The 25,373-nt window shown below is 56.5% G+C and overlaps 2 protein-coding genes across 6 annotated transcripts; both read right to left on the reverse strand.

The window, feature by feature from the left end:
* Window positions 1-16: 16 nt before the first annotated feature.
* On the reverse strand, window positions 17-18,511 carry LOC147146704 (disabled homolog 2-interacting protein-like). Of its 3 annotated transcripts, XM_086030469.1 has the most exons (22): window positions 18,373-18,445; window positions 15,899-16,017; window positions 14,475-14,577; window positions 13,262-13,338; window positions 13,093-13,187; window positions 8,569-8,713; window positions 8,327-8,499; window positions 6,772-7,043; window positions 5,989-6,197; window positions 5,765-5,909; window positions 5,537-5,681; window positions 5,226-5,462; window positions 4,921-5,113; window positions 4,190-4,413; window positions 3,089-3,180; window positions 2,557-3,018; window positions 2,139-2,368; window positions 1,959-2,072; window positions 1,722-1,844; window positions 1,161-1,240; window positions 1,000-1,087; window positions 17-815 (listed from the first exon to the last, which is right to left on the reverse strand). In XM_086030469.1, the coding sequence occupies exons 1-22, from the start codon at window positions 18,431-18,433 to the stop codon at window positions 645-647; spliced, it is 3,558 nt and encodes a 1,185-aa protein (XP_085886595.1). In that variant the 5' UTR covers window positions 18,434-18,445; the 3' UTR covers window positions 17-644. The 3 variants fall into 3 exon arrangements, with proteins under 3 accessions (XP_085886595.1, XP_085886597.1, XP_085886598.1); XM_086030471.1 differs by lacking the exons at window positions 14,475-14,577; window positions 15,899-16,017 and having other exon boundaries at window positions 18,373-18,511; XM_086030472.1 differs by lacking the exons at window positions 13,093-13,187; window positions 13,262-13,338; window positions 14,475-14,577; window positions 15,899-16,017; window positions 18,373-18,445 and adding an exon at window positions 10,919-11,298.
* Window positions 18,512-19,001: 490 nt separating this feature from the next.
* phf19 (PHD finger protein 19) lies at window positions 19,002-25,373 on the reverse strand. 3 transcript variants are annotated; one of them, XM_086030486.1, is made up of 14 exons: window positions 25,218-25,373; window positions 24,523-24,774; window positions 23,369-23,450; window positions 23,191-23,295; window positions 23,027-23,121; window positions 22,781-22,929; window positions 22,596-22,691; window positions 22,294-22,483; window positions 22,148-22,215; window positions 20,795-20,935; window positions 20,653-20,713; window positions 20,516-20,580; window positions 20,347-20,430; window positions 19,002-19,693 (listed from the first exon to the last, which is right to left on the reverse strand). In XM_086030486.1, the coding sequence occupies exons 2-14, from the start codon at window positions 24,766-24,768 to the stop codon at window positions 19,387-19,389; spliced, it is 1,689 nt and encodes a 562-aa protein (XP_085886612.1). In that variant the 5' UTR covers window positions 24,769-24,774; window positions 25,218-25,373; the 3' UTR covers window positions 19,002-19,386. The 3 variants fall into 3 exon arrangements, with proteins under 3 accessions (XP_085886612.1, XP_085886611.1, XP_085886613.1); XM_086030485.1 differs by lacking the exon at window positions 25,218-25,373 and adding an exon at window positions 24,877-25,116; XM_086030487.1 differs by lacking the exon at window positions 25,218-25,373 and adding an exon at window positions 24,877-25,116 and having other exon boundaries at window positions 24,523-24,778.

Here is a 25,373-nt window from a genome sequence, read left to right on the forward strand (position 1 = left end):
TCTTTGTTGCAACGTCTTTAAGCAAATGCGTTTAATTGAGCAATTTTGCAGAATGTTGATTTTTGTCGTTGTTTGCAAATATACATCTTTGCAGTCAAATTCTGACCAAATGAGCATTTAAACAATGGCGCCATCTACTTTTCTACAGTAAAGGACAAATGTTCACATTTCACGTATTTTTGATTTCAAAGAAAAACAAACGGTGCAGTGTTCCCAGGCTCAGAATTTCTTCTCAAGTGAACTGAAAATGGAAATACTTCCTTGAAGTTAAGACCGTTTGAAATGGATATCAGATTTTTTTTTTTTTTTTTTTTCCCCCCCAAAGGCTGAATATCAGAGGCGCTAATCTGGCCGGCCGATAACGGATCCGCCCCTAACCGAGACAAAGGCGAGTCGGCTCAATTGCGCGCATCCGAAAGCGGCTCTCAACAGGCGTCGTCCGCCGGCTTCGCTCTCGGTCGGTGCGGACGAGAGAACTGCTTTGGATGCAATTTCCAAACGAGACGGCTTGAAGCCTTTCGTTTCAGCAAATGTCCAGTCACGTCCTCATTCATTCATCTTCATCTTGGACGGAGAGTGTGTGTGTGCGTGTGTGCGTGCGTGCGTTCGCGTGCGTGTCCCCTCCCACTCGCGGTGCGGGCGGCTCAGCAATTCCCCGAATTGCGGAACTCTCCGTTTTCCGTGATCTGCAGGGAGGAGGTGTTGCTAGGCGACAGGCCGTTCCTCTGCGACGTCACGCCGTAGCGCTCCTTCAGCTGAGCCAGCGCCGCCATCAGGCGACTGTTGGTAGCGTCCAGATTGGCTATCCTCTTCTCCTGACACACAAACGCAGGCAGGAGACACACACTTATCACAAAGTAGCCATTTCATGGAAACAATGACTTGTTTTTGTCTTTTTTCTCTTTCCGAGCTTAGGGTTAGTGGTGCGGCGGGCCGTCTGAAAGGAGGGAGCAGGCCACGCGCACACACACACACACACACACACACACACCTACACACCTGCGCCTCGATGATCTTTTGTTTGGAGTCGACCACAGCCTGCATGTCGGAATGATCTTTCTTCAGCTCCTCTTCCACTGCCATCAACCTGCTCAGGGGTGCAAGGGTTGTTACTTGTCACGCGCGCAGGTGCGCGAGTAGCAGGCGCGCGAGTAGCCGACCTGCTGATGATGCTGTTCATCTGGAGATCTTTGTCGTCCTGCAGCCGCCGCAGTCGACTTTCCGTATCCTCCAGCCGAGCCTGAAGCACAAACGCGCACGCTCAAGGCTTTGATTGGCTGTCTGCGCGTTGACAGCAGAGATTTACCGATCAGTGGTAGTCAAGGAGGCCCAGAAGCCGTGGACTTTTCGACAGTAAATAAAGTTGTCCAAAGTGTGACAGAACTGTTGCGAGTCGACTTCTCTTTGTTTTGATTTCAAACAAAAACTTCAGAGGCTTCCCAGGGTCAGTAGAATCTCTTATCGAGTGAAGTGAAGATTGAAATCGACAGTTCCTTGAAGTGAGCACATTTTTCCATGGATTTATGGTTATAAAAAAGGCCGATGGCGATATTGGTCAAAGCGCCGGCTATCGGTGTGGATAATCGGCCCGGCCGATACTCGCTCCGTCCCTAGTTGGGAGTGAAAAGAAGAAAAGAGGCCACGCCCCTGTGCGGCCAAAGGCCGATGGCAGACCTCTGTGGGAACGGAAAGGAGGTGAGCCATCAGAGGCTTGCGCGCACCTGGTATTCCTGCAGCAGACGCTGGTTCTGCTGGTCCTGAACCAGGAGCCGGGCCTCGCACTCCTCCTGACGCACGGCCGCCACGCGAAGCTTCTCCTGCAGCAACGCGATGTCCTGCTGGTACTGCGCGCAGGCACGCAGGCAGGCACGCAGGCACGCACGCACACACGCACGCACGCACACGGTGTGCCTCAGCTAAGGGGGCCAGCGGCAGGCTGGAGGGAGGTCGCCGGTTACCTTGTCGATTAAGGCGTCGTCATGGCGATCGTCTTCTGCCTCGGCGTAGGAAGAGGCGGAGTTCATGTTGAGAAGCCAGGCGGCCGTCCGGTCCAACGCACACGGAGACGGCGCCTGGGTAAACGCGCGACGGCGTCAGCGCTTAGCCTACGGCAGGTCGCCACGGTAACAGACGCAGACCTTGTTGGCCGGCCGCAGTTTTTCGGGACTGTCTCCTTTGGACGAAGACGAGGCCTGGCGCAGTCGCGAGTGTCCGCCGCTCGGCCAGTCGGGACTGGACGACATCACGCTTCCGGAGGCGGGGCGAGGGGGCGGCGCGCCGGGCGGCGTGCGGCCCCGCGGCGGCGCCGGCGGCTGGTCGACGCGACGCTGAGGACCCGAACAGTTCTGACGGTGGGGGGCGGCGCCACCTGCGGCCAGAGCGGGGGTCGCGTCATCAGTGACACCGTAGACGTACGCGAATGGACCGAAAGTCCAAAAGTGACGAGCGAAGAAACAAGGGTGGCCTCGGCGACGCCCGCCGGCGGGGCAGGCGCCGCAGGTCTGGCGCGAGTGACGCGATCATCGGTAGACGCGAGCAAGGAAAGCCGAACGTTACTTGCGACGTTGTCCGAGAGCGCCCGTCTGTTTTGCTCTTCCCCGCCGCCGGCCGCCAGACGCTCTCCTCGCTCGCCGCCGGCCACGCCCACTTGCATCTGGGTGAGGAAGGCGGGCTTGGGCGCGGCGGCCGAGCCGCGCTCATCTGCGCCCTGCGGAGCGGCCGAGCCGTCGGAGGGCGCGGCCTCGGTCCCGGCCCCGGCCCCGGCCCCGGCCCCGGCCCCGGCCCGGTGGGCCGCCCGCGACGACATGTGGTAGACGGGGTTCTGGAAGGACAGCGGCAGCAGCCCCGCCCGGCGCCGCCATTGGCTGTCGTCCGGAGCCTCGCCGGGGGAGGAGTCCTGCAGGTCCACCAGAGACAGGCTCCGCCCCTCGGCGCTCATTTCCTGCCCCGCCCTCCCGAAGGCCGCCTCGTCGTTGGGCTCCGAGTAGGAGGAGCTCGGGGCCGGAGAGCCGCGCGGGCCTGCGGGAAGTCGGGCAAGTTCAAAGGTCGCCGTCCGGGCCTGCGCGGCGGACGAAAGCGGGAAGGTCACCTGACGCCGGCTGCAGGCTGGAACCTTTGGTGACGAAGAACAAGTCTTTGTTTTCGGGCGTGGGCGACGGAAGCCTGGTGAAGTCCAGCAGCCTGCAACAAACGTGCGCCTCATTTGCCCAAGGACGGCGCGGCGTCGGCATTTGCAAAGTAACGCCGCCGCCGCCGCCGCCGCCGCCCTCGGAACTCTCAAAGGCTGCGTTCGGGCCGCGTTTTTTTTCCTCATCTTTGGTGTACCGGTTCAAAAACAGAGGCGACTTTGAACGCGAGCGCAACGCGTCCGTGATGTGCGCAAAGGCCGTCGTCGAGATGAAGTGGCCCAGTGTTGTTTTCAGGGCCGATGGCGACGACGAGTGGTCAGGGAGGCCCACGACCCGTATTTGGAGCCCAAATTCCTTTGCGGGCAAATATCAGGTATAAAACCCTTTTCTCAGATATGCATCATGTAGAATTTTTTGGAAATGATCATCGCTGTAAATTTTGGGATTATTACTCGACTTATATATCCATTTTTGCTATCAAATTCTCACAAAAGGTTGAGGGAGGGTTGCCGGTGTGTCTTCAAAGCTCAATGAAAACGGAAACAATTGCTTGACAGTGGATGAAGTCCTCCAAAATTTCAAAGAAATATTCACCTGTCACATGTCTTTCTTTTGATTTCAACACGGTTTTAACTTGACGTATTGTCGGCCATCGGCCTTGGAAAAAAAGGCCGATGCCGACAATCGGCCCGTCTCGAGTGTTTACGGACGTCGATGTGGTCGCCGCCATCTTGTTGTCATGCCAACTTTATGCGTCCGACGCTGACCCGGCGCCTACTCGGTTACCGGCCGCAGTGCCGATTCGCGGCCGATTATTGTCCGCAGCCCGGCTCCCGAGCGCTGGGCCGGTGATGACGCAGACGCCCGACCAGCGTTCAGAATGCGGGAACGAACGTCGCGCGCATATCCCATTTAGGAGCACATACGAAAGAGGCCCGGGTGGGCTTTGGAAAAAAAAATCGGGCCGAACTCGAGGCGCGGGGCGAAGAAAGCCTCGGCGTTGGAGCCGTGCCACCTTGCCGGGCGGCGGCCGCCAAGACGAGACGGGCGTGGAGACGAACCCTCCGTCCGGTCCGACGCCGCACTGCTGGCCGAGCGAGGGATTGCAGGCCGCCAGGGGAGGCGAGAGGGGCGGCGAGAGAGGCGGCGGGGACGCCAAATGCCGCTGCGGCTCGGGCGAGGAGGCCGAGGCTTTCCCGGGATAAGCCCCGCCCCCGGGGTTGGCCAAAGCCGCCGACACGTCCCGCAGGATCCGAGGGAGTGGACTCAGCTTGCACAGACACGACTGAGGACACAGCGGAAGGCGCAATTAGCCGCTCGCGCTTGGCGCGATTAGCCGCTCGCGCTTGGCGCGATTAGCCGCTTGCGCTTGCCGCGACTAGCCACTCACGCTTGGCGCAATTAGCCGCTCGCGCTTGGCGCGATAAACCGCTCGCGCTCGGCGCGATTAGCCGCTCGCGCTTACTGCGACTAGCCGCTCGCGCTTGCTGCGACTAGCCGCTCGCGCTTGGTGCAATTAGCCGCTCGCGCCTGGCGCGATTAGCCGCTCGCGCTTGGTGCGATTAGCTGCTCGCGCTTGCCACGATTAGTCGCTCGCGCTTGGCGCGATTAGCCGCTCGCGCTTGCCGCGATTAGTCGCTCGCGCTTGCCGCGATTAGCCTCTCGCGCTTGGCGCTTGCCACCCGCCTCCAACTTTGGTGGGTCACGCGCCCGAGCGCAAGCTTTTCCGCCGGCAAGTGCGGCCCAAAGTTCGGCCCGCGTGGGAAAGTCGGGCGGGCAAAGAGCCGCTCACCTGGTCCAGCTCGGCGAGCAAGGCGTGCAGGCAGGAGAGCTCGCGGCCCAGGTCCACGTAGCCGTCGAAGCCGGCGCCGCTGTGGTTGAGTCCGTCGGGGTTGGAGATCTCCTGCAGGAATCGCTGCATGCTGCTCCACTGGCGCTCCACAAAGTCGTTCATGAAGAGCATGTACTCCTCTTTGCTGCCGAACCTGCAAACAGCCGGCGGGGGGGGGGGGCGGCCGCGCGATGGCCCGCCCGCCCGCGCGCCCGCCACGTTACGGCGCTGGGGACGCCGGCGAAGGGCCGGCCGGACCGACTCACTTGCTGAAGTTGGCCAACGTCTGGATGACTTTGGCGATGAGCGTCAGCGTGCGCGCCGTGCGCTCGTCCGGGTAGCCTTGCGTCAGCTGGAAGAGCGACGGCGACATGACGGCCGGGCACAGGAAGCGCAGGAAGAGCGAGGCGCTGATCAAGCGCTCGCCGATGTCCGCTCTGCCGCGCTCGCCGCACTCCTGACGCCACGACGCAAAAACCTCCCTCAGCTCCCGAGGAAACACCCTGCAGGGGGCGCAGGCACGCGGCCGCTGGTCACGGCGGGAGCGGGCGGGCGGGCGGCCGAGCGGGCGTCAGACCTGTACGAGTCGAGGATCTTGCAGAACGCCAGTTCGCAGCACATCCTGAGGTTGGCCTGATGCTCGGCCAGCTCGGAGGTGGCGCAGCGAGACGCGTCCACCTCGCAGTTCTCGTCCGACTCGTACAGAGCTTTGATGAACTCGCCTAAACACACGCACGCGTTCAGTCGTGTGGCGAGGCGAGGCGAGGCGAGGCGAGGCGAGGCGCGAGGCGAGCGCGCGGCGTACCCAACGCGTCCTGCAAGTACTTTTGCCCAATCAGCTTCAGGTATTCCTCGATGCTTTTGGTGGCCAGGGTGTTCTCTCGGAAGATCAGCTGGTCGTTGTCACGGTAACGGTCCACCTCTGACATCATCAAGTCCGTAAGGAAGTCCTGCGGACAGAAGGGGCGGCGTCGATGGGCGGGCGGCCGGCCGGCGGGGCCGGGGCGGCCGGCGGGGCCGGGGCGCTACCTTGGCCTTGCCGGTGCTGTGCAGGATGTGGACCAGGGCGGCCGCCACTTCCTCTTTGGCCCGCAGGCCGACGGACGCTTCCAGCGTGTTGCACAGCAGCAGGTAGTTGGCGCTGATGAACTCGGCAAACTCTTTGTACTGCTCCATGGGCAGGATGGCCACGCTCTGGTAGCGCGCCTTCACGCGCACCGCCGGCACGCTCGACTTGCCTGCCGACGCACAAACGCGTCAGCGTCCTGACCGGAGGGGGGGGGGGGATTGGGGGGGGGGGCGCCGCCCTCTTTTGGGTGCTCGGCCCGCGAGCCGCAATCCATTCTGCCGTATTCCAAACCAGAGGCCTTTCTCATTCAAACCACCGGCAAAAGGAAGAGCTCGCTTGGTTTTGCCGTCGATTCGAATATATGCCCGAGCAGAAATCTTTTGCAAATCCGCAACAAAGACATCAGCACGCTTTTCTTTTGAAATACAAAGACAGAAGCAGGAAGAGGGAAGGAAAGAGAAAAAGAAACACGCGTGTGCGCTTCTCTAAGAAAGCAAAGAATCAACCACGGATGGCTCCGTCAACCAAAACGCGAGATCGACGCCAATTAGCACCCGCCATGGCCTTGAAGGGCACCTTAGAAAGTCGGCCACTTTTGACCTTCCTCTATTTTCTTCTCCTTCTTCAAGTTGACCGTGAAGCGGCGCGTTTTGCGTGGCGGACGCAGCGCAACAAGGGAATTTCTCGGGACTTTGCGCGCGCGGCCACCCGGGCAAGCTAGCAGGGGGTCGAGGCGGACTCACCTCGGATGGTGCTGGGCATGCTGACCGCGTACCACTTCTCCAGCGGCTGCCTGCCCGTTACCGTGACGACGGGGATGTTGACCAGGCCCACGTAGCTGCTCTTGTCCTTCTTGCGCTTCCGGTCCGTGTCTTTGTAGATGTGCAGCGTCACGGCGCCGACGCACGGCAGGCCGCTGAAGTCGAAGCGCTCGCCCCAGAAGATGTTGTCCGTCTTCATCTTGCAGGACGTGCGCGCGTACAGGCTGTCGTCCAGGCAAAGTTCACAGAAGTACCTGCGGGCGAGCCGGCGGCCCGAGTAAGTAGCGCAAGTCGGCGCCATCCGCCGCGTTGCCGGCTTCCAACGCGAGCAACGTTGCGACATAGAAAACGGACCGCACAAATCCTAACGCGATCGTTCGCCATCGCCCGGTCGGACGCGAAAAAACAAAGCCAGGCAAAGGGCCGCGCTAGCTTGAACGTTTGCGGCTCCGACCGCAAACGGGCAAGGCGCCGAGTCGAGTCGAGCGGTTCCCGTCCGAGCCGAGAGAGAAGCAAATCAAAGTCGAGCGGAGTGTTTGGCCGGCAAATTGCCGGCCGGAGAATCGGCGACTCCGGTCCAGTCGAGTGACGCGAGCGGAGCCCCCGTCCGCTAGGCGCCGACGCCCCTTTGTTTGCCCGCCGTGCGGAAATGCAAAGCGAAGACGAGGAGAGGAGAGGAAGGCGAGGCTTCGGCACTCGGAGAAGGACGGCGGCCGACGCTGCTCCAGCTTTCCAGCTCGCAAACAACTTTACTGACGCACAGCCGCCAGTAGATGGCACCCGTGCCCCACTTGCGATATGAGATGAGCGCCGTTTGTCGTGCGACCTACATTTTTTTCGACTGCCGGACGCAAAGAGGCCGAATCAAACTTTTTTTTTCCGCCGGTGAGAGGAGAGAGTCAATTCTTTCATTTGCTGTATCGATGCAATCATCAGCGATGTCACAATTCTCTCATGCCGTGATTCGCTTCCATTCAATTTTCCATTAGCGGTTCCCGGTTTCATTTCGATTCGGCTTTTTAAATGCGCCGCCGCGCTCGTCCCTGCGCGCTACTTTGGCGCCCGCCAATGCAACGCGTAACGGCGTTTGGCGCTAGCGCGTCGAGTCATTTCTGCAACCTGCGTATGTCGTTTGTTCACGGCCGAGACGCGAGACAGCGGCTATGGCTAACATCGCGTTCCAAATTGTTCCTTGCGGCTTTTACATCGATGCGTGTTTCACGCGGTTGAAATCAACTGAAAATTGATTTTCAATCCATCGGTCCATCCCTAGCACTCATTGAAAGCTTGGGCCACGCGCTCTGGTTGGAGCGCCTGCACAGCCGACGAGCGCCACGGCTCGCCGGGTTTGCGCACGCGACTTGAGAAAGAGGTTTTGGCTCGAGGAGGAAAAGACGGCGCAGCAGCTTGAACGCTGGTCTCCAAATATGGACGGCAAACACCCGCGGGTCAAGAGTCAAGAGTCTGGTGAGTCCAGGTCAGGCGGAGTCTGGAGCCCGGGCGGCTCAACGCTCAACGGCGGCCACGGAGACGTCACCTCTTCTTGGCGGGCAGGTCCTTGGCTTCGATGACCCACAGCGTCAGAAGGTTCTCCACGCGTCGGCTGTTGTCTTTGTTGGGCTGCACGGCTCGCCGCAGGTTCTCCATCCACTTGTCCCGCTCGGCCGCCGAGCGACACGAGAAGCACTTGGTGCCCGCGGCGGTGGTCACCTGCCGAGCGGCGGCGCGCGGTGAGAGTCGGCCGAGGCGCGGCGCGGTCGCCGCCGACGCGCGTCTGACCTCAAAGCAGTAGTCCTGACCCAGGAGCGAGGAGTGAACGGGTTTGATGATCACCGATTGGTCCATTTTCAGCTCCAGGGAGGCCACGCCCCCGCCGCCCAACACCGACTCCTGGCTAGCGCAGTGCAGCCGACGCATCACGCGCCTGCACACAACACAACAAGCGTCTCTGCGGCGCACAGCCCTCCGCCGGCCCTTTCTGCCATTCGCCCGTCGCGCGTCCGACCCTCCACTCGTCCGCTCGTCGTCCATACGTCTGACGGTCCCCTCGCCGAATCAGCACTTCAAAGGCCTCCGGGACAAACGAGCTCACGACCGAGCGGCGAGTGGCGCGCACGACCGAGAGAACTCGCTCTTCTCACCGCCGATGTTCCATTTGCTCAACGGAAGTCAAGAGAAGTGAGCCCCGCCTCTTGGTGGCGTTTCGGGCAAGAATACGTCACGTGTGTGCCGCCGCTGAGCAAAACAATCTGCCAATTGGAAGCGCTTGATTAGCATTCACTCGTAAAGGGAGTCACTTCTCGGGGGGCAACGTCACCCTCCGCTGGCCGCTTGACGTCGCGACCGCGCACGCCGACTTGGCGGGCGGACAACATGTGAGCAAAGCCCACGGGCTGGGGGGCCTGCGGGGCCGGCGACTTAGCAGACTCCCCGCGTATGCTGCGGGCCGACGACAAGATGGGTTGAACTTGAATCTAGAGATAGATCCGTATGTTTTTTTCAGGGCCGATACCGATTGTAAGTAGTCAAGGAGGGCGAGCGCCGATATTTGGAGCCGATATTCACCGCACCGCACCCGCACCTTCCCATGGTCGCAAAGAGGGCTGCACGATATTGGGGAAACGCGCAAAGTGCCATACGGTCGTCGACGACAGCCGCATCGATATCGTTGCCATATTTAACATGTTGCTCAAGGAGTGACGTTTGCGTGATCTAATGAAAGAAATTGTGTTTGTTCATGCAGCAAAGTAAGCCAGCTCAATCTATTCTTAGCTCAATAATGAAGTAACTCCCTGTGCGAGTGTCCGACTATTCAAGTTTGCGTCTGACTGGTCAAATTCAGATAAAAGCAGACAATTCCAGAAGATGATTGCACGTCTTTGCCATCCGCATATCGCGTGAGCCAATATCGCCATATCGATATTTTTTCGGTATGTTGTGCAGCCCTAGTTGCAAAGAGGCATTTTATACAAGAGAAGGAGAGTGAAGCTTGCGTCGTTGCTGTCGTTTCAAAACGGGCTGTGAAAATACACGTGCCGTATTTTTGTCACTCTGAAATGAGGTCGCGATGGCGTCCGCTAGCCAAAGGCTGAGCTGCGCTGCATTTGCTCCGACGCTGTATTTGCTCCGACGCTGTATTTGCTCCGACGCTGTATTTGCTTCGAGAGTAGATCGCGACTAGAGCGAAAGGACACTTTTCCTGACACCGACGCCAATATTGGACCTTATATGGGGAAAAAAAATCTCAATACGTGACATTGGATGAGCCGACTTGGGATGACTGCTTGAAAGGACACGACGCAAAAAGCTCGGCCCAAAAGGCCGGCTGGCCGGCGGCGGGGTTTTCCCCTCCCCCACCAAAATCGTCCCATGTGCACAATTGCGGCCGCCTTGTACCCGGCATTTGCACAGACTCTCGTTCGGGGGAAATCGCCTGAGCTGACTGGTGAAAAAGTGCCGAGTGACGCAAAGATTTGTCCTCCTTCACATTGTTCGATGCCCAATATGCTAGCAGGTCCACATGCTAGCATTAAAGGAGAAGTGGCAAGAAGTCGACGCGACCCGAGTCCGATGTCGTTGTTTTAATCTCCCGTGGAGGCCGATTCGGACCATATCTAAGTCTGACATGGACGACGTACTTCAAGTAAATTTGCATGAGATTGGAGGTAAATATGCAACATGAGAGCTTCTTGAATATTAAAATGCTTCTGTTTATGGTGGCTAAAACAATACAAGTGAAGTTTTACTCGACTTTGAAGGCACATAATAGCAACGATTCGATCCAAAACGAACAACTCGGGGTGTCCGAAAACGAATTGAGCATCGCAGTTTTGCCGAAATCTAAACCGGAGTTGAATGGCTGCATTTCTGAAGCTCGTCTTTCGGGTGCGGGGGGGGGGTCGGGCGGGGGGGGGGGGTCACTGACGGCGTTTCTGACATGCTATCACGCACACGCACGTCCTCGCTTTAGAGGCTCGGCGAGCAGCTGCGCACAGGCTGCCTTTCACCTTGGTCTTGCTGAAAAGCGCCGCTAGCCTAGCCGCATGCTAACGCAGCAGCGCGCTGGATGCACGCGCACGCACTGCAGATGGGGTGTCAACCGCCAGGACAAAAGAGGACAAGTACTCACAAAGCATTCCGTGGGCTGAGGAGGAGGAGGAGGCTCACACATCCGCGCTGGTCTCAAGCAAACAGGAGCCCATGAAAGACAAACCTGTCGATCCTGTCCGTCCGTCCGTCCGTCCGTGTGTGTGTGCGTGTGTGCGCGCGCGCGCGCCCGCGTCTCCTAGCTACTGATGCTGGAGGCTCCAGCCGCGGCCCCTCCCATCAGGGATGCTGCCCTACTTCCTCTCCTCCATCTTTGAAAGGCTGCAGCTGCTGCGCAAGGACACTCAGTGACGACATCTTCTGCTTCTTCTTCTGAGTGCGTCGACAAAGCGGCTGGCTGCTTGCCACACGTGCACGACATTTGGATGCGATCAAATGCCCTTCCCACCCGCACCCGCACCCGCACCGGACTGCATCAGTAAGACGAGCTTTCGTGAGGGGCATATTGCTGGCGTGGGGCCGAAAGCACGCGCCAGCCTAACCCCTTTTCAGCAGAAAAAAAAACTGCACCTTCCCTCAACCGTCAACATTGCATCACCAAAGACAGCAGGCCATTTTCAACACCTGTGGACTGAACCTTAGTCTAGTCTATTTTGGGGGGGGGATATTCCATTTAGCGAAATGAGACGGGTCAGGTTTTGACCCGACGCCAGCGATACGACTTGATCTTCTTTGGCATTTGCAGCTTTTGTGTCTGCGGACCTGAGACGTTTCATGCCTGGTGTGGAAACATGAACGCAGCAAAATCCATCGCCAAAGAAAATGCCTCAGTGTGCAGAGCAGCAAAATGGATTTTATTGTCTTGAAACATTTGGAGTGGGGCAACTTCAAAGCAATATCACTTTCAACCTAGCATTTCACTTCTATCAAAAGCAGAAGGCATGAAATCATTCAATGTTATTCTTATTTCTCGTGGTCATTGTTGGAAAGGCTTTGGGCCCAAAGCGACGTCGCAAGCCGGCCGCCGTTCCCACGGTGCCATTAGCCGCTCTCTGCAGGCAGCTAGCCTAGCCGCCCGCACAACGCAACAACACATTGAACAACGACGCTGCATCCGCACAGAGCGTTGCCGTAATACACTTTGCGTGGCTCGCGCACCGGCGGGATTCTCTTTCCCGATAGGCAAGGAGGCGCACACCGGGGCCGCCGCGCCCGCCGCCTCCCGAGGGAGGCAGGCAAAACGAAAGGCCACTCGGATGACTTTTTCAAATAGTTGGAACAATCACGACAGGTTGCAGGCATAACCAGTTAGCGTGCGGGATTTCTGTAACATTAGCGTCACACCAGTTAGCGTGCGGGATTTCTGTAACATTAGCGTGCGGGATTTCTGTAACATTAGCGTCACCAGTTAGCGTGCGGGATTTCTGTAACATTAGCGTCACACCAGTTAGCATGCGGGATTTCTGTATTGTTAGCGTCACCAGTTAGCATGCGGGATTTCTGTAACATTAGCGCCACCAGTTAGCGTGCGGGATTTCTGTAACATTAGCGCCACCAGTTAGCGTGCGGGATTTCTGTAACATTAGCGTCACCGGTTAGCATGCGGGATTTCTGTAACATTAGCGTCACCGGTTAGCATGCGGGATTTCTGCCGTCACCAGTTAGCATGCGGGATTTCTGTAACGTTAGCGTCACCAGTTAGCATGCGGGATTTCTCGGTCCTTTTGCATTTCAATGTTTTTGGTTTAAGGCACCAAATCCGAATTTTGGCTGGCAAACTGCGATGCGAACCCGCTCATTTCGAGTCTTGACATCATATATTGAAAGCGAGCACCAAAATATATTCTGCGTTGACCGTAAGCAAATCCTGTTTTTGTTGGACGCCTCACAAACGCATCGTCACCCGTGGCCAAGGATGAGCATTATGAACCCCGGCGACTGCCGGCTTTCGCTCTCTGAGGGGGTAAAAAGCAGGATTGAGGAGGATTTGACATTTGATCACCTTCAGCAAAAAACAAAAAGTCGTCCTTGTTTTCATTCTTCTTTCTCCAAATGTACGCAACGTCAAACAACTTCCCGGTTGGCAGTGGAAGGAATGGCGGCGCAAATAAACGGGAGGCAGGACAACCGAAAGTGTCCAAAACAAACTAGCCAGACTTGACCGCACGTCGTCGTTCGATTGCGCCAACGCACGGAGAGAGGACCTGCAACGCTTGGCGTGAACACGTGCAGTGACACGCCGCCGTTTGCCGTTACCTGCCGTCAGACGTGTCGAGGCTGCTCTGGCGAAAACCTTTGGGACGGGCGCCGCTTCTGCCAAGGGAGCGCTTGGGCCCGGCGGCCGGGAAAGCCTGCGCCGCAAAGGGGGAGAGCGCTCACGCCGCCGAGAAGCCTCCTCCGCAACGCCGGCCGGCGAGCGTCCTACCGTCACTTTGCCTGTGGGCGTGTCCAAAGCGCTGCCACTGAGCACGCTCGTGGGGCGTGGCCTTCTCTCGGGATGCTCTGGAAAAAGTGCCAAGTGGCCATGTTGACTCAGCAAACGCTCGCCACTTAGCCCGTCAATTAGCGTAGCTTCAAAGACAAACCAACACTTGGAGAGAAATGTCCAACGTACGGATGTAACGATTCACGCAAGCCCCGATTCGATTCGATTTTCAGTTCCCGATTTTGGATTGGATCGGATTTGTGAAAAATGGCTCCCACGCTTGCCGGTGCGCGCTAGTGTGGCGCTGCAGCCGTCCACAGAGGCAATAGGCACTGATGTTTGGTGCAGGCGCATCATTTGATCTACACATTCCAAACGTGGGAACAAAATGGAAAGATGAGGAGAAAGCTCAGCACTCGAAATTTGCATGACCTCGGCATGTGATGTCTTTTGTTTGGTGTCGCTGTTCATGGCTCGTGAGTGCTGAGATGTCCGCGTTCATAAACGCAACTCTCGGCGCGTCTGGACTCGAATCGATGATTCCTTTCATCCGTTTCAATTTTGGTGCATATTTTAAATCGATTTTAAATTGATGTTGGATGAATGGTGACAAGCGCGTTCCGAGGCAAGTGTTTTTAAATTGCCGCTTCCGACCTCCGCCGAGTCTGCCGCCCGCCCCCTTGCTTTGCGCTTTTCCTCATAGGGGGGCGGCCGCGCATCTCGGCCGCGATTGCTCGCCGCTCCGTCGCAGGCCAACGGCGGACTGGCGGCCAGTGAGGGACAAAGGCGCAAGTGGCAATTTGTGGACGGCCGGCCAGCCAGCCGGCCAGCCGGCCGGCCGGCCAGTCGGCCAGCCGGCCAGCCAGCCAGCCAGCCAGCGCCAAAATGCAAGCGGGTGGACTTGGGCCGATGCACTTTGCGAGCGCGCGGAAGCAGTTGTGCACGTGCACTTTTGCCGCTTCCAGGACCGACCAAGGCAAAAGTGACGCTTTGGAACTTTGGCACGCCATCCGACATTTTCATCCCTGTTTTCTTGTCCGCCTCACACGGGTGAGCGCAGAAGATGAGCTGAATGAAGAATGGATCAGGTCCGCCAAATCGGGCCCCAAGTCCCCGCCGGCTTCAACGCAGCAAACAATCAAAGTGCTTCTTAGCGTCGGCATCTTCCAAGTGCTCGTCCATCGTTTGCGCGTGCGCGTGGAGCGTTCTTCACCTTTGTGGGCGGAGTGCCAAGGCGCTGAGGTCACATGGAGGCGGTATCTTAGTAGCCAGACAGTACAAGACTCCGCCCTCTCCGAGACCAGCAAAGGATGAACCTGGAAAAGAAAACCCCCAAAGTAGCAAAGCTTCACTGACTTGACGGACCGCAAGATGTTGCCAGAGACCAAAAGTGCACATTGTCGTCGTCTTCTTTTTTCTTCCCGCCTTTCCTTTGTCAAACGCCATTTTTTTCTTTTCTGACCCGTTGGCAGCCCTGTTGTTCGGTGGAGCGCCGCACCTTCAAATAACAAGTCACACGGACAAATCGCTGACAATACGGCGGTGCCCCCCCACGACCCCCGCCCGACACCCCCCCCCCCACGACCCCCCCCCGATCCCCCCCCCCCGTTTATGCCGGGGGTCACCTTCCCAAAGGAAACCGGCAAGGAGCAAACTCTTTTGGTTGTTGTCGCAATTATTAGACGGCGCCGTAAAGCTCACCGTGAACATTTTGCTCTTGTTGAAGCAAGCTCAAAGTTCAAACCTTAGGAAGAGAAAGAACTATACTTTGCTAGGACGTACTAATGATTCCTAATGTTGATAGGATTTGATCTCCAAACAAAGGTCAAAAGCTAACCGTAAGCCATGGACCCGTTCAGAAGGAAAGGATTCCACTTTGTCTGCTGGCCGTTTTTCCATTCGTCTTTCTTCACGCTCAAGACTTTTTGTAACGGGAGATTTTGGGACGGCGCAACATCGGGGCAGGCCGCACTGACGCATGAAACTTGCTCGGAAATGACGACGGCAGGATCTGACGAAGAAAGACAAAGTCGACATTTTCCTCCAAATAACGAGGACGCGTTTTGGAAGGAAGGAAGCGAATTGGAATGAAGCACGTCCCAAGTCCAGATCCAGTTGGACCGGCGCTTCCTCCGACCGTCCCCACGCGGCTCGGCTGGGGCATTTTTTTCGAGAGAAAAAAAGAGTTTGTCGCTGCCCCTTTTTTTCCCCTCTTGGTCGCGAAGACGAGAAGAAAGCGACATGCCGCCTACCACTGGATTTGACAAGCGGAGGAGCGAACCGGCAAAAGGGTCCCGCGGGCCTTGCGCCGCTCCCGTGCTTGCCGGGCCATCAAGTGTGGATTCGTCCTCCTATCTTGACGGACACTGGTGTCCTCTTCTCCCTCACTAAATTCAACGTCGGAAAGGCCAAGGCATTCTGCGCCAGACGTGGCACGGAGGAGATGCGTGCCCATTGGTCTACATTGTCCGCCGTAAGAAGCGGCCTCCAAAACAGCGGCCCGGTCCAAAAGCGGCCCAGGTGGCGAGCGGGCCGAAGGTGAAGCGAAGGTGAAGCGCCCGCGCGCGCGCGCGCACGCGCTTTTGCGAGCCAGCGCCGTCGTGACGGAGCGAAAGCTCAAAGGTGTCGCGAGCTCACCTCCGGGTGGTCCAGCAGCAGCAGGCGAGCGTCGGACAGGATGCACAACCTCCTGCTCCACGCCTCCGGCTCCGCCCTCCGACCGCACGACAGCCAATGGACGGAGGCGCTCTTCAGCTCTGCCACGTCGACAAAATGTTGTCAGGACAGGAAACAGGAAGCCAAAGTGCTCACCGCACAGCGCGCGCCGCTCGCCCGTCGACTCGCGCTCGGCCGAGCGGTGGCTTGGATTTCCGTTGGCACAAAGCGCGCGCGCGCGGGCGGGACACGTTTCCGACAGTGCCGCGGCGGCGCCGTTGGCCGTTTCCATCCTGGGCGGGCGGCCCGCAAGCTCTGCGTTTGGGTTCCTTTCGGGGAATCCATCTTTGATTTGATATCGCAAGAGACATTGAGGACACACTTCCTGTGTCTTTGGATTCGATGACTGACCAAATACTTTGGGAATGTCAATGTTTTGACAATTGGACTGGTCTTGACGTTGTAATACTGATTCTTATTTACATTTGACAATGACAATGAAAAGCAGCCTCGTGCGCCACGGTCTGTCTTTGAGTTTGCTGTTTTGTTTCCTTGTGTTCCTTTGTCTGTCTGGTTAAGTTGTTGGGTCCACCGGTGCTTGTCATGCCGGTCCCTGGTGTTAGCCAATCAGCTCCCTCCAAGCCTTTGTCCAGGTGTTCCTCGTTGTCTCGTCAATTTGTCTGTATTTAGTTGCCTGCTTTCTTTCGCTTCTTGTCGGTTCTGTCCTTTGTCCAAGTCACACCAAGTCCTATTCTAGTGTTTGCGTCGTTTCTTTCGCTCCTTGTTGCTTTGGTATGATCCCAGTGGCTTGTTTGCCATTTTCTTTTCTTTGAATGGAATACTTCATATTACACTTTTTTGATTTTGATTTCCCTCCCTCCCTCCCGCATTACACGTGACACTCGGAACTGCAATTGTAGCGCATTCGGGGGGGTGCAGGGGGACTATTGAAATGTTAATTACTCTACACTGTCCCGTATTGGGCAATTTTTCCTTTAACCTTCCTTTTAACCACATACACACTTAGCAGAGCTGTGTGCCTGTGTGTGTGTGTGTGTGTGTGTGTGCGCGCGCGCGCGCAGATAAAAGCAAAATGCGTGGAATTGAGGCGAGCCATTTGACGAGACTTCTGTGGCACGCATGCGAGCGTCGGGGCGCTTCCGGTGACGACCGACGACCCGTTTTGAGCGTGACTCGGCGATTCTGACGACGACCCGTCCGAGCGAGCCAGCAGAAAAAGAAGCCGTCCGACTTTCATCAAGTCATCCTCACGTCCAGCCAATCAAGTTGCACTCTACTGGCCACGTGACATTTACAGTTGCGGGATACGTTTCGGCAGTGCGCTCTGTTACAGGCATAGCCTGAGACAGCTACGTGACGTATGACGTGCACTGCGGTGGCGGGAGAAAACCCGGAAGAGGAAACAAAAACAAGCATTTTTACGGAGCAAAAATGAGCTTTCTGGAATATTTGCACTTCCTAAAAAACATGAAATAAAACGCCAAGAATGAAACGGCTTTTGCTTTGGTTGGATGCTGCTCGCTTATGGTATGCACGTCTTGGCCACCCGGGGGCACTAGAATACAGTGGAATCCCTTCCAAAAAGTCCGACTTTAAGCCTTCATCAAACAAAAACCAGTCCGCTGATAGTGTAGTGGTACACACGCCTGAGTTGTGTGCGGGCAGCGTGGGATCGATTCCCGCTCAGTGACAGTGTCTATGTGTGCCCTGCGACTGGCTGGCGACCAGTTCGGGGTGTAGTCTGCCTTCACCCATTGACGGCTGGGATAGGCTCCAGCAACTCCCCGCGACCCTATATAGGATAAGCGCTTTGGAAGATGATGATGATGACAAACAAAAACCAAAACATGCCGAATCCAATTGAAACAAGCCACTTTCGAACCACCAAAAAACGGCGGAATACGCAAAAAGCCGGGCATTTTTTGGGCTAAAAGTATTGCGGAAAAGCAAATCGCTGCATACAAAAACCGAGCTAGCTTCCACTCGACGTGGAGACGTCAAAACTCCTTTTGGCAATTGCCATTATTGTCATGATCTTTATTCTCTGTGTTGTTTTGTGACGCTTTCTTGAGACTTGGCTGTTACCTTTTCTGTCTTATGTTAACAATGTACAATGGCAATTATGTTTGGTACATTCAAAGTTTAATTTTTTTTTTCCCCAAACAACGTCCGTCCAGTTGATTCGACTGCCACCGTGCAACCCTCGGATCTCAAACCTCCGCTCGCAAGTCAAAGCGAAAACATCGGCCGACTCCTCTCTCGGTGGCTGCAGACTAAAAGTTGACCCCGTGCTTTTTTCCTTTGAATGTCAATAGTGGCCGACTTTTGTTTTACTCGAACGACCGTAAAGCAAGTGAATATCAAGCGCAGTTTGACCCTGGAACGGATTGTTATTTCTCATGGTGCAAAAAGTAGCTGTCAATCAATCAACTTACCAATAACGTTCATCCAGCCAAGATGTTGACATCGGGATAGATGTTTGACCAGCGTCTCCATGGCAACCCGAGCCTAATATGCACGCACACACAAACATAAGACGTGGGCGCACACACAGCAGACGCAAATGACACACCTGCCCATCAGTCATCGAGTCGGAGAAGAAAAAGGCGGCGTCAACAGTGGCACCAACTTGACTCTTGTAAGCACCTTAAGCGCATTAGCAGATTACTTCCTCTTCCTCTCACTGCGCGCCCACGACTCTTGGGGCGTCATCAATCGCTTGGAATCCAGTCCACTGTTGGGCTCGGGCCTCTTGTTTTGCTTTTATGGTGAAGGACATGTCATCAAATGTTGACATCGGAGCAGATGGGGAAAGACAAGCCACGGGGTCAAAGGTCAACAGTCGCACCGCCGCGACTTCACCGGCCGGCTTTGCCTCGATCGGTCGTTTCCGGCTGACCTTTGCGCGATCACGCGACCGAGATGGCCGCGCATTCTGGGAATCCGTCGGCCACAGCTTTGGTCGACGCTGACGCGGCGCGCGCAAGGAATCATCACTATCCGGTGAAAACGTCGGCCTTTCATTGAAGTGTACGAGACCAAGAGAAAGAAGGTGCGAGGACTGTCAGGTTGAAATCTTGCCTTTATTGACGTTCAGCCGCCGCGCCTTTCGACTCCCACAGCATGGATGCTGATTTGCGTTAGCGCATCTATTGCAGCATTAAGCTAGCAGACTTTGACGATCGATTGAGCATTTTTGCAGTCCGCTTCTAATGAACAGCTCGAAGCAAGCATGCAGGCAGACTCTTATTTGGAGATGTGCAGAACAACAAGCCAGCAAGATGTTGTTTACAAAAAGAAAAAAAAAAAAACAAACAGACATCTTCGATGACATGTTTGAGTAGGTCTAAGTGCAATTTGGTCATCCGAAGCTAGTGGCCAGAGACGACATTTTCTCCGGTCTTGATCGCCTGCCGATTTTGCCGATCCTCGGCTGCCGTCGGCTGCCTCTAGTAGGGCGCGGAGCCCTCCCACTGCAGCAGGTACTGCAGGGCGCCATCGGCGGTGAGGCGGCGCGCCAGCACATGGTAACGCTCGCCGCCCGTCGGTCTGCCCGAGGCGCCCAAGTAGGACGAGTGCAGGCGGGGCGCGTCGGAAGGCCGGCACAGGAAGCGGGACGAGTGGGCGGGGCACGGGCCTTCCGGGGTGCTTGCGGGAGGCTCTTCCTCCTCCTCCTCCTCCTCCGCCTGGCTGCGATTGGCCCAATGCTTGTAGGCGGCGCTCGCCAACTTCCTCTTCTTGCTGCCTACCTTTCGTCTGAAGACACAGGTCAAAGGTCGAGGACCGGGCCGCGAGGGATTCCCCAGAGAGAGAGAGAGAGAGAGGGGAAAAGGAAAAAAAAAAAAAAGACTTTAGCACTTCATGCAGCTCCGATATAATTGTTCAAAAACGTTTGGGATCAGGGCACTTTCCCCTGGCCTTAAAAAAGTGCAGTCATCAAAAAGCCTAACCCGGAGGATTCAAATCATTGAAAGGGCACTTTTGCACCTTGGCAGTTTGATGACGCAAAACAACCTCTTGAATGCATTTCCGTCTGGATTTGTGCCGCTCGCTCGATTATGAAAAAAAGATTCATTAGGATTATATTGGTAATAATTGGAATGACAATGATTCAAACGATCATTTATTATTGGGCACAAAACACGAATATGTTTCAACGTAAAAAATGTGAAGACAAACACGATCATCATGTAAGTTCCTTTTGGACCAAACAATCGGTCTTCAGATTTTGTTTCGCTCGTCAAGCACTTTGAACGCGCCTTTCGAATCAACTCTCCGTGGCCGTTTTGCAGAGCGCGACGGAAACGCGCGACGGCAAAGTCGGCGGCGAGAGAGTCCCAAAGTGACTTCTCATGGGCCGCCGGCAAAGTTCAACATTGGCCCCGCCTCCTTTCCTTTCGGGCACGTACCTGGCCGGCTGAAAGGAGCCGCTGGCGGTGAGCCGACCCGACGGCGAAACGTCTGCGCGCTCCCCGTCGACGCTCCGCGTCCGGCTGCAACGCCACGTTTCCGTCAAGATCGGGGCCGATCCGAAGCGGCGCGTGCGTGCGTGCGAGTGTGTGTGCGTGCGTGCGAGACCTCCGGAGCTTGTGCAGTTCGTCCAGGGTCAAGTCAAAGACGGTGGCCACGTGCTGATGATCATTCTGCGGACACAAGCGCAGACGTGCGGTTTGAGCGAGCAAGGAGCGCGAGCGGCCGCGCTTTGGCGCGCTTACGTCGGGGATGGCGTCTTGCAGCAACCACTTGGCCTTCCTCTTCCTCCTCTCCGACAAAGTCCTGCTCGCAAACGCACACGCACGTGTGGCCGCGCCGCACAAGCCGTTTTCTGCTCGACACAGCCGCGGCGGCGGCGGTTACCTGATGTGGCCGACGCTCTTCTTACAGCCCCGCCCCCCGTCGGCGCGCTCGGGGAAGAGTTTGGAGGGCGGCGCGGGAGGGACGCGCGTGCGGAGACGAAAGATGCACTTCCTCTTCTTGATCTCTTTCCCGCACAGGAACCTGAGTGCGCACATACACACGCACACACGCACGCACGCCTTCAGATGGGCCTCCTTTCGAGTGGCCCGTCCAAGCACTCGGTGGCGCCCGCCCACATTCACGGCAGGCCCGTCCGTCTTTGGAGGGCAAGGCGAGGGAGGCCGAGGCTCCGGCTCAGCTTGCGCGTCAACTTCAAGCGTGCGGCCGACTGTGGTGAGCGGCAGATGCCTGTAGAGGGCAGCCTTTGGACTAGAAAAGAAAGGCCCACTTGGCCGTGGCGGCCAAGTCCGCTTTTGGGGCTGCCAAAGCTGGATTTTTACATATTTGAAGCAGTTTAAATGGGCATTTTGCATTCATGGTTGCATCCCAAGTGAGCGGGAAACCATTTGTCTCTCGTACATTTGCCTGCGCGCCGTTCCAGAAGTTGACAAAAATGGACCCGTCCAAGAAATGTCTCATTTGCATCCGCCTATGACGCCCGCCCGTCTGGACCTCTTTTCTTTGTCGGGATATTGTGACAAATGAGCGGCGGTTTAAAAAGTCCGTCTTTGGAGGAACTTGGCGCCGGTGTTTAGGAAATTGGCCTGGAAATGGCCTTTGAGCACTCGATCAAAGTGCGGCCGCCCTTTTCCTCTCTGCCTGCCCGCCAGCTTGATGGCGTCCACACAACATTTCAATGAGCGCTAGCCATGCTTGTTTGCTTTTTTTTTTTTTTTTTTTTTTTAAATGGACTCTTACGCGCGCGCACAGGTGACATCTGCGACTTGCTTCTTCCCAAATTGGCAAACGCAAAATCGGACAAGTTTAGCCACCGGACACTCCGCCAGAGAACATACAGTCGACCGCCCCCCACCACGACTCGCATGGTTTTTTATCCCTAACATTGAAAAACATAGTTAAATATGTGTTGTTTCATTTTTTTCTTCTGGGATTTCCCCCCCCCCACGTTTGTCTGTGGGAAATGTTTATCAGCATTTGTTGAAGAATTTGGCGTCTGTAAAAAACAAAAAAAGAAACCTCAATTCTAATGAATCAATTCATTTGAATTCTCCCCATAGTGCACTCGAAGGTGTCGTTTGTTCGGAGCAAACGGCATCCGGGACAGTTGAGATTTTCCAGGCGAACTCGTCCGGAATTGCGTCCACCGTCTCACAGTCGTCACAACATTTTCAGTCAAGGAACCATCTCGGTCCGGTCGAGCGAATCTCCGTCGCAAGCGCGGCGGGGACTTACTTGCTCTTGTACTTGTTGAGGGCGTCGAGCAGGTGCTGCCCCCTGTCTGCCGGAGGAGTGCTCGCCAACTACACACGCGAGCAGATGGTGAGGGCGCGAGTGGGACGGCGCGAGTGGGACGGCGCCGCCGGCGCTTGGTCGGCTACCTTCCCCAGCTGCAAGCTTTCCCAGTGCGCGTTGGCGAAAGCCAAGATCTCGTCCAGCTCAAAGTACTTCTTCTTGTTGCTCAGCGACAGGTTGTAGAGCACCAGCTGGACCGCGTCCACCCAGCGAAGAGGCAAACGCCGCACGTGCTCCAGGCCTTTGTTGCACACGCAGCAGGTGAACAAGTAGAACCTGGAGGGAGAGTGGGCGGGGCCAGCGAGAGGGCGGGACGCCGGCTCAGAGTCGATCATCGGTCTATCCCTGGCTTGTGGGACACGAGCTCGTCGCTCGCTCGCCCGCTCACCTGTCTCCAAAGAGCATGCTCTCCTGCAGACACTGCGTGCACGCCTCGTGGAACCACTGCTGACACTGGAAACACTGCAGCATCTTCAGGTACCACCTGCACGCACGCACAAAGCGCCCCACCGACACGTCTTCAACATCAGCCAGCGCCGCGCCGCTCCGCGCGTCGGCGCGTGTGCGTCTTACTCTCCCGGGCCGCCGCAGTAGCAGTAGGACTGCTGCTGATTGCTTCGATGCTGAGAGTCCCAATGGAGAGCGTCGAGGTCGTAGGACAGAACCTGCTTCATGGCCAACAGGGCTCTGGCCAGGGGCCCCTTCTTTAGAGCGCCCCCTTTCTGTAGGGAGGGCCAGGACTGTGACATCACTCGTCCTCATACAACACCTTCGCAGAGGCCAGTGTGTGCGTGCGTGTGCGTGCGTGCGCGCGCGTACCCTGACGGCCAGGGCGAAGACGCAACGTCGACAAAACCAGGGACTGGTGTCGCCGCCGCCCTCTACAGGAGGACCGTGGCACTTCTGGTGGAAACCTGCGACGCAACGGACGCACGGACGGGTGACGTGACGCCATCGCGACACCCGGATCCGATCATCCTCACCTATGCCGCACTTTCCACAAATGAGGATTTGGTTCAATTGCGCGGCGGAGCTCGGCCCCGCCTCCAGACACACCGAGCAACGAGGCTCCTCCCCTGGCACGCCGGCTGCAAGACGATTGGATCGATGGTCGGTTACGGAGATATGACAAGCTTTTTTCAACGCGTCTGTCTGTCTCACCGTGCTGAATGTCCTTCCACAGGACCCAAAACTTGGAGTTGTCCTCAAAAGTGACAAAGCAGCTGTGTCTTGGTGGGCTGAGCTGTGCATCAATCAGAGCAGAGTTGACACTCACGCACGCACTCAAGCACGCACGCACGCACGCACGCACACTACGGCCATCATGAGTTGGGGCGTCAGAATGACGTGTTTGGCACGCAGCCAAACGTGTGCTCGAGTACACAGGAAAAAAAACGTTTTGTAAAGTGAAACTCAAAGGAGAGTACAGTGTGTTTTTCACCCCACACGAAAATCCTCGGCATCGGCGTCCAAAAGTAGCGCGGCCGCAGCTTATCGAGTGTCAGGCGCCAACGCGCTTTTCCCGCGCTTTGAGTTCAGGCGCAAACGTTAGTCGACTAATCATGACTTCCGACATCGTCAGCAATCCATTTGAATAGTCGACGCCTCGTTTATCTGCGTATTTATTTCTTAGGCGCATTGTTTTTCTCCCAAAACTGCCTGGTCTCGCGCTTCTCCCGCCGGCTGTTTTTTGCCTGTCTGCGAGGCACATGCGCAGGAGAGCCATCACAGGCGTCACCCGTGATGGAAGCCGAAAGATTGTGGGTGAATCTAACTAAACTAATCGGCGATGAGTCGACTAGCAAAATAATGGTTTGTGGCAGGCCTATTTGACGTCATTTATTTTCTTCTCTTTTCTCAAATGAAATAACAAACAGTCCTAAAGACTTTGTTGCCGTCTACAGGGTGTCCTGAAAGTCTGGACACGGGGGCAAACTTGGCTCTTTTCAAGAAATGACATTTTCAACACGGTCGATACGATAGCCAACATTTGCGATGGCAAGCTCGATGCGCTATTTGTTCTTTGCAGGAAAGGGTTGACAGATATGGAGCCCATTCTCGATTTGACATTGAAAAAGCCAGGCGGCGTGGTCAAGGAAAATGACACCACCGCAACCCAATGAATGGAAAAGGAGTCAACGTACTCCACATTCCCTTGTACCTCCGTCCTGCAAAGCGCATCGAGGGCGGCGTCGCAAATGTGGGATGAGTTGGAAAGCGTCGCTCGCGGAGTCTGTGTCCAGACTTGCCACTTGACAGCCTGGCCCGGCTCAACTGGGGCGACAGATGGCCGACGACGTGCCGGCATACGTTACCCGCAGAATCTTGCCCAGGTAGTAGAGGCCGTCCGACCAGTGGCACAGCACAAACTGGCCCACGCTGAGGCTGGACTCCGCCCTGACGTCATCATCCCTCGCCCTGACGTCATCATCCCTCGCCCTGATGTCGTCATCCTCCGCCCTGATGTCGTCATCCTCGCTCTCTTCCCAACGCGCAGGACAGCCGGGAGCAGGCGCCAGAGGCTCCGCTACGCAGGAGGCTTCAAACACGTCCTCAAACATGCCCACCTGCCTGACACGCAACACACGTCACGCAGGAGATCATCAACGCGGAACTCGGATCGTTGTGTCGTCACCGTGCATTCCTCATCTCCATCGAAAGTTGACCACCTGTTTCATTGTATGCTTCAAGTGACGAGAGCGCATCCACCGATTTTGAAATGTAAACCAGTCCAAAGGAATGCGAATAGAAAAGTGGATCTTGAGCTCGCAACTGGCACGGAGCAGCTTTTGGCGTGTGTCGCCTTCCCGCGAACGTCTCACACGACGCCCTTTACTTCCGTCCAAACTATTCCTTGACTGAACTTGCGTTACTTACTTACTGACTGACCTACTAAGGCGCGTGTGCGTGTGTGCGTGTGTTCGCGCGCGCGCGCGCGCGTGCTGTTTTTAGTTGCGACAAACGTGAACGCCTCGTTCACCAAAATCGAAAGCCAAGAAGAACAAGTTACCGACGCGCTGCTGCCTTCTCCTCTCTGGCGCTTTCGTCTCGTCTTCCTCTCGTCGTTGTTTTTACGCCACTGTCAGGCGTCCGCTTCAAACGTCCACCATCGCCATTTTTTCCTTCTTTTTTTTGTTTTTTTGTTTTGCTTTTCCCGCCAATCGCG

Source organism: Filicampus tigris, chromosome 5 (assembly GCF_054856515.1).
Source record: "Filicampus tigris isolate MCC_2025a chromosome 5, RoL_Ftig_1.0, whole genome shotgun sequence".
NCBI classification, from domain to species: Eukaryota; Metazoa; Chordata; class Actinopteri; order Syngnathiformes; family Syngnathidae; genus Filicampus; species Filicampus tigris.